This window comes from Tribolium castaneum, chromosome 1 (genome assembly GCF_031307605.1).
Source record: "Tribolium castaneum strain GA2 chromosome 1, icTriCast1.1, whole genome shotgun sequence".
NCBI lineage: Eukaryota > Metazoa > Arthropoda > Insecta > Coleoptera > Tenebrionidae > Tribolium > Tribolium castaneum.
Window position 1 is genome coordinate 32,721,131 of NC_087394.1, and position 12,137 is coordinate 32,733,267.

Consider the following 12,137-nt stretch of genomic DNA (forward strand, 5'->3'; position numbering starts at 1 on the left):
AAGGCATTTTTTTATTTAGCGGATCCGCTCTAAGTGGTTAATCACACTGAAACAAAGAATGCGCGCTGTTAAAATTTTCTCCAAATGAGCAAACACCCTTTCTGGCACATCGACATTTGCGTAAAAAATTAATAAATTAACAATCGCTCCGGTCATGTGCTTTATCTTTTATCAATTTGTTAGCAAGTGCTGCATTTCGAAACTAAGACACTTAAACAAGGCTGTCAAGTAAAACAATTTTTCGTAGAGCTCCGTCAGTCTTTCGGCGTTTTGTTCGCTAGCAGGTTGATAATCCTGCCGCCTCCTCGTGCGCGCCAGCCTTGTCAGACTTTGAAAAATTGTAACGTTTCCCATTATCAATATTGTGTAAACAAACTACATATCACGATAGTAATTAAGTTTGTTATTTTTTTCACCAGTTATCTAATAATGGAAGAGTAGTGTTGGCTTGTGTACAACTGAGGCGATATGAGCACGAAAAAGTATTAATTGTTTCGGTGGTGATTTAAATAATTAGTGTTAGGAACCAAAATGGTATGCATTCAAATTCGGTTTAGTAGATAACTGCTCTATGAATCAAGCCACAGACAATCTTGTGATTATTTTATAAGTGGCTAATTCGCCACAACAGGAGAACGCCTTCGAATTATTTCTTTACGTCATCGGACTTCCGGCGAGGGTAAGCCATCTTAACTTTTAAATTGAACTTATTATTTATAATGGATACAATTTGGTCTCGAAGCAATTGTTTTTAAACATCCCTTTGTGCACTTCCATCTAACAGCCTCAATGGCCATCTCTCTCATTAGGTATTTCTACAACCGACATTCCATCAAAAATATTATAAATCTTTGCCGCAACATTTTTATAAGCTCATGTTTAATTAATTTAGCAAACATCAACACTAAAAACAAGGTGAACAATTTTGTGCGCTCCCATTATACGCATTAAAAAAATTAAGGAAATAATTTACTTCTATATTTTGTATTTATCAGTTGCGCTAAGGATTATTAATAACAATATTTTTTTATTTAGGAGTCACGCCATAATCCGAAGACAATAATGGTACAATGATAACAAGTAATATTTAAATGAACTTTAAATAAAAGTAAAGGAAAAGTTTTAAAATAATAATGGTTGTTGTTTGAATGAAAGACTGAATAAAAGTTATAAAAAAAGTTTGAACGTAAACAAGGGGATTGTTGTTGTCGTAATACCCAATTATTAAAAAAAACTATTTCACAAATGATGAATGACACACAGATAACAAGTCTAGTTGATGAAGATTTGACATTATCTTAGCTAAACAACATGTGTTATTTCAAAAAATCTAGGTGCTGAAAATATGGATATGAATGTTTATCAAAAACCAGAAAATCCAGTAACAAAATCCGTAATTTTATGATGAAACTGATCTGAATATAAATGAATGAACAAATCAGATCAAATATAAAATACGCTTTTTTATTAAAATTACAATAATTAAGTTAATTATTCGACAGAAATAAATCTGAAACGAATTAAATGGTGTTTACCGCCGCAGAATTAATTTGACCGTAAAATACCTATGATAAAATTTAATAATTCAATGAAACGACGAATACAATGGCCTTGATTAGTTCTCTTTAGCTCGTAAAATTCACAAAACGAAACAAAAAGCGAAAATTAGGAAATGACTTCTAACTAGCTAAATAAACTAATTTTGCAAGAGATGAATCAAAAAGTTAACTTCCAAAAATTTCAACAAATTAAGTTGTTAAAGTTTTATTTACGAGGATGTTCCTGGAATAGAAATATGAATCTAGCCTTTTTAAAGCGTTTTTCTTACAGTTAAATTATGTTAAGTACATAAAAAATTAATTAAATAATTTTAAATAAGTAAGTTTAACAATAAGTTGTTAAAATAATAATTATTATTAAATTTTCCTTTCAAAATCATATATTGCAGGATGATGTTTACACAGATAACGCAACATGTTGCTTATTTTGTTCCCACTAATATGGTTGGGAACACTAGGAGTATATGGCACGTAGACTTATTGTAGTAGTAGTTTAACGAACTACTGATAATCAAATGTTTAAATAATAAATATGAATCCATATTTGGACGAAGGTTAGTTAGATGTAGAAATAGTTTTACTAAAATTCAACGTTCTAGTGAAAACAGTAGATATCTTTATTGATTAAAAAAATGTTGGGAGAAATAAAAAAAATCTCAATTCGTTTATGAATAGTTTAAAAAAATAGTAAACATGTTGATGTTCCTTCCATAGTTTTTAACAAGAGATTATTTTATGACCTTACAATAAAATTCATTCTCTTGCCTGATGGTTTTCCTTTCCCCCTCAAAACGAGGAATGCTTTGTTTTAGGCAAAATGTGGCTCTATTTAGTCAACTTCAGCGTAACTCTAATAGTAGTACTGGGTCGTTTAGACCGAGATATCGGACACCCTTGTCCAGGACCGCCCGATAAAGGTCCTTGCAACAGAGCCCTTTACAAATGGGCGTACGACCATGATAAAAATAAATGCGTATTATTTGCATGGGGAGGCTGTGCTGGTAACAATAAAAATAGGTTCAATACGGAAATACAATGTATACGAAAGTGTATTTCACTGAAATGTAAGTAAACCACAACGTGAAACAAAAAATTCAAACGCATTTCAAGACCGTTCCTTCATCTCGGGGAATTACACGGTACCAAAAGAAAAGCGCGGCCCCGAACTGACCTTCCAGGAAACGGGGAACGAGAACACGTTCATGTTCGCCCAATCGAACACTTTTATTCAAATCGACGGTGACATAATCCAAACTTTTCAATTACGGTTCGTTCACCCACCGAAAATTCAATCAAAATTAATAGGAAAATTGTAGGCTGTGTCGGCAGATTTCTTTCCAGTTTAGGACCAGACTCCCACATGGGCTCTTAGTCTACCACAATGTTAAAGTCCCAGCGGGCGTTTCCTTGCAGCCCTATGCCCTCTACATCATCGTGGAACAGGGCCAGCTTAAGGTCGTCCACGTCTACGGCAAACACCTAACAGCACTGACCGTCGGTCGTGGACTCAACAGAGACGAGTGGCATTCAGTGACTGTACGATTCGTTAGTTTTTGAGGAAATAGTCCACGAAAAATTTCAGGTCAGAATAGACGTGCACGGGGCCCGTCTGATGGCCACTGTGGACGACCAGAAGGAAGAAACCAACCTCCGGGGCCTCGACAAAGAAAACAACTACGGGGTTTCCGCAAACGTTACCTCGGTGATTCTCATCGGCGGACTCAGCTCAGAGGAGCGTCTGCATGGTGTTAAATACATAATTGAGTCGTTTGTTGGCTGTATTAAGGACGTGGTGCTGAGCACAGGCAAATCAGCTTCCGATCTTTTGACCATAAGTCCGCTAATTGCGACCAAGCACGAAAATGTGCAAGAAGGGTGCATCGACAAGTGCAAAACCACAGAGAATTTGTGCTTCCGGGGCTCCCGGTGCATAAATCATTACAACTCGCTCACGTGCGACTGCTTTGGGACCCTCTACGAAGGAGAGTTTTGTGATATTTATGGTAAATCGAACAACTCGCGGTTAAATCCGAACTCGAAGGAAACTTGAATCATCGAAAGTGTCATTTTATCTTTACAAAAATTACAGCTTTTTATTTTCAGTTTTTATATCAGTTCATAATAATCTGTTGTAATTTGAAATAACGAAAAACTGTTCTGTCGTAATGATTGCCTATTATTTTATATATAGTGTTTTCAAAAGAAAAGTACCCCCAAATAAATCGGCATTTTTAATGTTTTTGTACAAAGTTTTTGAAATGGACAGTCACTTAATTACTTTCGAATAGTACCATTATCTAAACAAGATAAAGATTAAAGGTAATATTTATGTTATATGTCTATATTTATAATGACAAATAAAACAAAAACTAAAAATAATCTTTAATACTTAACCCCCTTGAGACAGCCCTGCCTACAAGACTGAAAAACTTTCATATTTCTGATCTAATTTTTTTTAATTTGTCCGAAAACAATTTCGATGATTTTTTCCTAGACAGTTGGGAGTTATGAGTGTTGCAGTGACTGATTTAGTAAAAAATCCATTATAGCTGCTACAGTATTAACTCTTCGAGGATCATCCTACGTCTCCTACAGAGTGTACGACTGGAAAGACCGCGTCCACTCGTCAATAAACCGCTTTTCAATGCTCTTCAAGACCCGATTCGACGACTCTGCCCTGTTCTACGCCGCTGGGGGCGAACACGAGCGCATTGACCACTACATCGCTGCTTCAATTTACAACAACTCGGTGTACATCGAGCTGGATTTCGGGGCGCAGCCCATGTCCCAAATCCTGGGCCAAAGCGACGACTTCCAGCCGAACCAGTGGAACAACTTGACCATATTCCACGACCACGACAAGATCCTCCTGAGCCTCAACCAGGAAAAAATCTGGCTGAACCTCACCGGCTCCCCCATGTTGTACATCGACCCCGAGATCTACATCGGGGGCGGCCCCGAACTCCAGAAGAAAACCGGTCTTAAGTCCAAGAACAACTTCGCCGGAAGCCTCAAGTACGTCTTCTTCAACGACATCTCCATCATCTACGAACTCAACAAGAACAACCCCAAAGTGCACTACATCGGCATCCTGCGGCCGGAGTACGAGGAAATCGACGTGAAGGAAATCCCAATCACGTTCCCCTTCGCTTCGTCGCACATCTGGTGGTTGAACAACTACATCAACAACTTGTTCCTCACCTTCAACTTCAAAAGCAGCAGCAATTTGAGCGTTTTGGCTTCAAGTGAAACCAAAACCAAATTATACTGGGAAGTGCGTGTAGTGAATGACGAGGTGCGATTTGAATTGACCGACATGGCCAAGAACACCACGCATTTAATCAGTGTGAAGAAGACGCCGAAAATTTGGCATTTCCTCAACCTGACTTACTTCAACGGCGAGGTCATTCTGCGAGTTGACGATAAAGAGAAACAGGAGAAGATTGAGGACTTGAATTTTGCGATTGGGGATAAGATCAAGGTCGGGAGTGGCTCCAGGTCCAACACTGGGCTTGTGGGCTGCATGAGGGACATCACAGTCAATGGAGCTAGTTTAGAACCCAGGTCTGTGTTACAGTCCGAACGAGTTGTAGGTGAGGTGACTTTGGACGACTGCAAGTTTGTAGACCCGTGTTTGCGCCCAAATACGTGCGAACACGGCGGGAAATGTTCCGTTAAGGAGGATAAGCTCATTTGTGACTGCACTGACAGCGGTTACACCGGGAAAAATTGCCACTTTGCGCAGTACCGGAAAACATGCGAGGAACTGGCTTTGCTAGGTTGAAATTGCTAGTTTTGACTTTGCCTCATTTTGTATTACAGGATACACGAAACCTGACGTTTATTTGATTGATATTGACGGTAACGGGAAGTTTCCTCCAGCTCACGTCCGCTGTGAGTTCCAGAGTATCGAAGAGTCGACCAAGACCATAGTGGAACACAACCTCCCGAGTCAGATCGATGTGAGGTCGCCTTCTGAGAGCGATTTCAGCTTCACTATTAAATACCGGGAGTTTACGCCAAACATGCTACAAGAGCTAGTCTCACACTCGTTGAACTGTAGCCAATACATACGGTACGACTGTTTCAAGGCGCCACTGGGGTTACACTCGGCCACCTGGTTTATAAGTTCGGCCAACGAAACTGTCGATTTTATCGGAGATGTTAAACGGTTGGTTGCTCACTTTTACACAACCAGTCTGTAAGGTGGTTTCAGAGGGACGTGCCCTTGTTCCATTGGGAAAAAGTGTGAGAACCCTTCACAGTGGTGCAACTGTGATGACGCTGCTGACGATAAATGGAACACAGATGATGGGTATTATACTACAGCCAAAAGTCTGGGCATAACTCAAATGGTGTTTTTGCAACCACCTGACCTACCAAATGAAGCCCTGGGTAGGGTAACTTTAGGGCCCTTGGAGTGTGTTGAAACTAGTTTGTTGGAGCGACGCTTGGTGCAGGCAAAAGTGTATAATTAAGGCATGTTTTAGACACTCAAAGGTATGTGGTTACCTTTACTACAAGTCAGTCGTATATTGAGGTGCCAGGCTGGAGGAAAGGGGACTTGGCTTTCTCCTTCAGGACTACCGGCAAAAAGGCCATTCTGTTATATCAGCCCCCGATAAGACCCAATTATCCCAGCTTTATGATTGCTTTAACAAGCGGTAAAAAACTGTTTTAGTGTCTCAGCGATGTGAAAAAGTCCTTTATTGAATCTTTTTTACTTACATGACTCACTTAAAATTATTTTCAAGTATATAGGTGTTTCCGAAATTAGCTACAACACTTAAGTTTTTTTTGGTTTGTTTTAGAAATAACTTGATTTTTTGACAAAAACACTCTTAAAAATCGTTACATAAAAACTAGGAATCTCATAAAGGTAGAACTTTCACCACTTTAAAGAAGAAAGTTCAACTTCAAGTATACATTATTTTTATTAGCTTACAGCAATTAAGAAGATAAAAAATGTAGAGGTTTGTTCCAATTTGAATAACTTAAAAATTATGGAGCTTTTTCGGATCGCTTGGACAGCCTGTATGATAATTTGTTTGTAAACTGCATTGTTTTGCAGATTCCCAGCTGACGTTCAACTTCACTCTGAACACGGGCGTTTCAAAGGAGTTGGTGATCATCTCCGACCGGAAATTAAACGGCGGGGAGTGGCACAAGTTATGGATTGATTACAACAAGTACCATGTGCGACTTATGATCAACGAGGACCAAGAAATGGATGATTTGAAGCCGGAAGAAGAGTTTGGGCCGTTTGAAGGGTCAATGTTTATCGGGGGTGCACCAACGTATTTCTTTTTTTTTGATTTTATATAAAATATGTGATTGTGGCCGATTTTAGCAATTTGCTAGATCCCAAAACTTCGGTCCACCAGGGCCTAATAGGTTGTTTCAGAGGTCTGGTGGTGAACGAGGAAATTCTGGATATTTACAGCTACATGAGCGTACATTTGAGTGAAATTATCAAAGATTGCAAGCCCTCCTGTGTGCCCAACCCGTGCCAAAATGGGGCGCAATGTAAGGAGTTGTGGAGCACTTTTGAGTGCATTTGCCCGAATCCGTGGGCCTATAAGGGGATTTATTGCGAAACGAGTGAGTAGAGTTGTTGACAAGACATTGTTATAAATTATTCGGTTAAACCGCGATTACTTGAATAAATATAACACCTCCACAATTTACACAATGACAAACTTTCACAAATATTTTCTTTTGATTTACGTAAGTAAATTTTACAATTTTGCTCGATGAAAATTGTACTTTTATTGCTGGGACGGAAAAATTCTAGTTGCATTCTCTTTGTTATATGTATTTTCAATTACTACTACAAAAAAAAAATTTAAAATAAATCTAAATAGGTGAAAATTATACACCTCACCTATTACCTCACTCGTTATTTGTTAATAATTTACACGTACTTGGACCTTGTTCGGGACAAATTATATACTTAAATTATTTCGATTCTAATGCTTACTCTAATATTAAAGTAAATGTTTTTATAATTAGGGAACGAAACAAGACATACTTCCGTGTTAATACAATTATTTCAAATGTACTCTTTATTTCCATGGCCTTTAAAAGTCTACAGAATGAATAATGTTATGCTGACTTATTACTGTTAATTTTTTGTTATACTATCATAGATTCTTTTTCCTATTATAAAGAACACTGGTTTTTGTCTGTTTCCATAAATATTACGTCCAAAATACCTGTATCCCAAAAACCAGACCTGGTGTTGGTGCAAAAAATCTGGTAGCAATTTGGAAATGAGCAACAGTTACTGAACAACAGCAAAAAAAACTGAGGCGACAGAGAAGAAAATGATTAAAAAGGCTGTGCATTTTTCTAATAAATGTTAATATTTCGAAAATTAGAGCTGATGGAAAATTCTGTTGGCACTCTTAAAATCAGCATCCATCGATTACTTAATAGTAAAAAAATATGAGGAAACAGATAAACTGTAAATTAGTGAAAGGGATAAATTTAGTTACGTATAAAAGTTCTTCCACGCCAAATACAATACAATTTCAATAACTAATAAAATTATGAATTTATTCGAAACAAAACCATTTTCGAAATCAGATGAAACAAACAAAATGTGAAAAAAACTCACGATATCATTTACAGATATTAACGTAAACGCGCTAACTTTTACAAAACCGGAATCGTTTCTGCGTCGCAATTACTTAAACACGGAAGACGAGAACGACAAACTGGCCCTTAAGAAAATATTCGAGGAACAAATCCTAATAAACCTTCGAACCTACGACGAACTAGCCTTAATTTTTTACGCTAACGACCATTTGAACAACTTCGTCCATTTATTCATCTGCAACGGCACCCAAGTGGTGTTCTTATTCAACTTCGGGAGTGAAATCTACGACTTATCAGTCGAACATCCGGAGTTAAATTCAAGTAAATCGATACAGATTGCAATCCAACGCGGAGAAAACATGACCACAATGTACGTCAATGAAAACAACAACAGTATCCCTATCGGGGTCTCGCTCCTGGGGACGTACTCGAACAAGCCTTGGATCAATCCTGAGAAAGGTAATTGAAGCAAGTAATTGAGGAAACGGAGGAAAAATCATTCTTTCAGAGGTTTTGGCCCCGCAAAGGCCACCCGCGCCTCCCACTGAATATTTTCAATTAAATTTGGGCGGATATGACCCCGAAACTTTGTTAAAAGTGTCGGAGGATCCGCCCATTTTGCCCGGATATGTGGGGTGTATGAGAGGCTTTCAAATTGGACAAACGCTCATAGATCTTCCGTCGAAAGTTACGGAGGTTGATGAAGGTAATGATCACGGGATTTATATCAGAAATACGTTTTTACTTTTACAAACTCATCAAACACAATTACTTTTCGACATAACGTTTTGTATTTTATTTTCACTGTTTTTCTCTTCACAAAGGCGGGTACACGTTTCAGTATGTTATCTTTTTATAACTTTTATTGAATAATTTCAAATAGAAAAGATGTTTTATTTGTTAGGCTCTGTATTTCTGACACACCCTGTATTTTTAAATTAATTTTTCGCATTAGGCGTCAAGGCGAACTGCAACATGAAATGTGATGCACTTCCCTGCAAACATGGGGGCATCTGTATTGAGAATTTCCGAAATCAGGAGCATTCCTGCGACTGCGAACACACGAGTTATTACGGGGAGTTTTGTTCGGATGAAAAGGGGGCTGATTTTAGTGGCGAGTCAATTCTCTGGCGGGAATATATCCTTAATGGGTCCGTAGACCACGTTAAAATTCAATTGGCTTTCTCTAGCATGGACATAAGGCAGAAAAACACAGCTTTGTTGCTTTTGCAGACAGAGAACAAGTAAATGTTCGGTTATTTATTGAGGGGAAATTATAACTTTTTTTCGTAGTCGAAGTTTTTATTTCTTGATAGGTTTGAGTCCTGAAGGATATTTGATCATACAAGAGGATAGAGAAGGAGCGGTTTTTGCAGCTGTTGTTCAAAATAAAAGTTTTATTAATGGGGCACGACATTCGGTGTATTATCGGAGAGATCACAACGAATCCGAGTTGCTGGTCGATCGAAAAATAATAGAAATGCATCAGATTCCAGCACAGACTTTTACCAATGTGCCAGAGTTGGGGGCCAATGAGGTGCAAATTGGCGGACATAATACGAATGACCCAAGGTTTGCGATATACAAGGGCTACAGTGGATGTCTGTCAAGTAAGTAGCCCGAAAATAATAAAAAAATATGTAGGTGAGCCTAAATTAATTTGAATTTAATAGTTCATAACTATAGTCTGTGCCGATTTATATTTAAGGAATTATTGAACATTTTCCTGACTTTCTCTTAAATTCAGCAAATACATTGAGTCTTAACTGATTTTTGATTTGAAGCCACTGTTATTATTTTTTATTTTTTATGTTCTTGCAATAAAAGTCATTGCTCGTTAATAGGTTATTTACAAGCCAATTATTACCCAGTCATGTAAATTTTTTGTAGACATATTTATTGAAGTTAACGAGCACGTAATGAAACCTCTAGAAGAATACATGCTGTTCACAAAAACCGGCTCCGAAAAAGTCAACGTTTCGAACCCCCATGGCGTCCGCAGCGCCCAGTGCAGCCCCCATTTCGACGTCTTACACGAAAAAAACCCAGGAACCACCAATCTCAACATTAGTCAAGTACGTTACACTCGAAAATCAAAGAGATAAAATAAAGGGAATTGCAGGGTAAGGACAAAACATGGGTGGAAGACGCACCCCAAAGAATTGTTTACACATCGGACGCGTCCACTGCAACCGAACAGGAAGAAGGAATCGACAAAATAGTCGTAGTTGTCCTTTCTGTCTTTTTCGTATTCATCATCATCTGCTGCATTTACGAGCTGTATCGCACGGACAAGGCCTACAAGAGGCGTAAAGAACTCGAAACAGACGCTAATATTTTATGGTCGAAGGAACAAGCTGCCAAAATGCAGGAAACACCATTCGTGCAGGTGCGTGATTTTGGAAATTATAGCAATTTTTGGGAATTTTGATAGGTGCCACCGGAAACTGTAACAAAGCCGCCAACGCAAAACGGCAAGTTGCCAAACGAAATCTCAAACGGGAACACTAATAAGGATAATGAGACAATTGTGACAACGGCGGAAGTTGCGCCGGTTTTGGAAGAGGTTCCCACGAAACCTCTGAAAAGACAAGACAGTAAAAGAGACAGGAGAATTAGCTTCAGAGGTATTTCTGATCAAACTAGCCTGTGATTTTGAAATTAAGTTGGCAACATTAAGTCACAGGCCACTCTGATCAGAAATTTAATTGTTATTTACAGACAGTGCGAGTGAATTGGCCTGGGACACGCCTGAAGAAAGCTCCGAGCTCTTAAGCCCAATGCAGGAGGAAGACGAGGAGGAAGAGCCCGAATCAGCGCACAAACCCGTAAGTAATATCGAGGCAATGGCTCCTTACAGCACCATAAGCGAAGTTACGTTGAATCTGGACACTTAAATGTGACGCTGTTTGAATAAAGTTTCACAAAATCAAAACAAGCCTTTTCATAATCACCCGCATGCCATTAACGCTTAACTTGTGCACGTGAAATTTGCATGGGATCAGTTGAGCTCGCCTTTGTCTTTAAACGCCGTGAATTATTGTCAGGTGCCTCTGACTCCACCAGTTAGGGCACGCATCAGAAGCCCTCCTCCACACAGCAATCCATTAGCCACTCAGTTACCATACATGATCGATGAAATGGGAAGTTTGGAATTCACGGGTACGTCCTCACCGGTGCTGGGTTAACCATCACGTTGCATTATATCCCAACATTTTTATTCACCTAATTTTGTGTAATTCGCTGACTGATTCATCTTTGGCAAATATATGCATTTTATTTCACGTTGCGTGTTTTCTTTGGCGGCAGATTTCTAACGGAAATCACAAAAGTGTTAACGATGTTAACGACGAGATTAGTGAAGAAGAGCAATTGAGAGGTAATTTTTTGGCTACTCTTGCGAAAATTCTCTACTTTATTTTGTATTATAGCAAAGGCATCCTTGGAAAAGCTTTTTAGGTTTGGTAATGTCCCAAAACCCGTATTCCTCAACGATCACCAAAGAAAATTTGCTAACCCCATTAGTTACTTAGGAGGACCCAGAATGGCTCCACGGAACCGTTGGAGTGTAGAAAGTGTGCTGTCCTTAGATTAGTTGTAACAAATTCTAACTGTATTTAAAAAATAAAAAATCATTTAATAAACCACTTACATCTCCATCACTCAGTATCGTCTTATGCGCCTGTGTTTTAGATTCAAGGAAGATAAACTAAACAGTAAGTTTATTATTTTGATTATTCCAGCGACACACAAAAATTCATTCAAAGTTTTTTGATTTTTGAAAATCACATATACAACCAGTAATACACCTCTGTAGAAGTTTTACATATGGTTTTACAACTGACAGCTCCGACACGTGGTTTGTAGGTTACGTGAGTGTCAGATTAAAAATAAATCCAAATATAATAGTTTGTCTACATTTAAACCAAAAGAATTGCAGTAAAAACAAATTTTCACACTTTAAGTTGATAGTTTTGC

At 38.3% G+C, this 12,137-nt stretch overlaps 1 protein-coding gene across 2 annotated transcripts; it reads left to right on the top strand.

Moving 5' to 3' along the window:
- Positions 1-242: 242 nt before the first annotated feature.
- Positions 243-11,818, top strand: axo (axotactin). 2 transcript variants are annotated; one of them, XM_064359864.1, is made up of 21 exons: positions 243-679; positions 2,372-2,623; positions 2,670-2,826; positions 2,876-3,095; positions 3,142-3,562; positions 4,109-5,338; positions 5,382-5,730; positions 5,776-5,993; positions 6,050-6,223; positions 6,631-6,856; positions 6,910-7,160; positions 8,193-8,618; positions 8,668-8,865; positions 9,115-9,403; positions 9,453-9,769; positions 10,050-10,234; positions 10,288-10,548; positions 10,594-10,786; positions 10,881-10,987; positions 11,469-11,538; positions 11,591-11,818. In XM_064359864.1, the coding sequence occupies exons 2-21, from the start codon at positions 2,377-2,379 to the stop codon at positions 11,752-11,754; spliced, it is 5,703 nt and encodes a 1,900-aa protein (XP_064215934.1). In that variant the 5' UTR covers positions 243-679; positions 2,372-2,376; the 3' UTR covers positions 11,755-11,818. The 2 variants fall into 2 exon arrangements, with proteins under 2 accessions (XP_064215934.1, XP_008200296.1); XM_008202074.3 differs by having other exon boundaries at positions 244-679; positions 10,282-10,548.
- The last annotated feature ends 319 nt before the right edge of the window (positions 11,819-12,137 follow it).

Bases quoted from the DNA above. Each gene is read 5' to 3' on its own strand.
- axo (XM_008202074.3), top strand. From the start codon at position 2,377: ATGTGGCTCTATTTAGTCAACTTCAGCGTAACTCTAATAGTAGTACTG. The intron at 9,770-10,049 runs GTAAGTAGCCCG...AATTTTTTGTAG, and splicing joins CTACAGTGGATGTCTGTCAA to ACATATTTATTGAAGTTAAC. The intron at 10,235-10,281 runs GTACGTTACACT...AGGGAATTGCAG, and splicing joins CCAATCTCAACATTAGTCAA to GGTAAGGACAAAACATGGGT.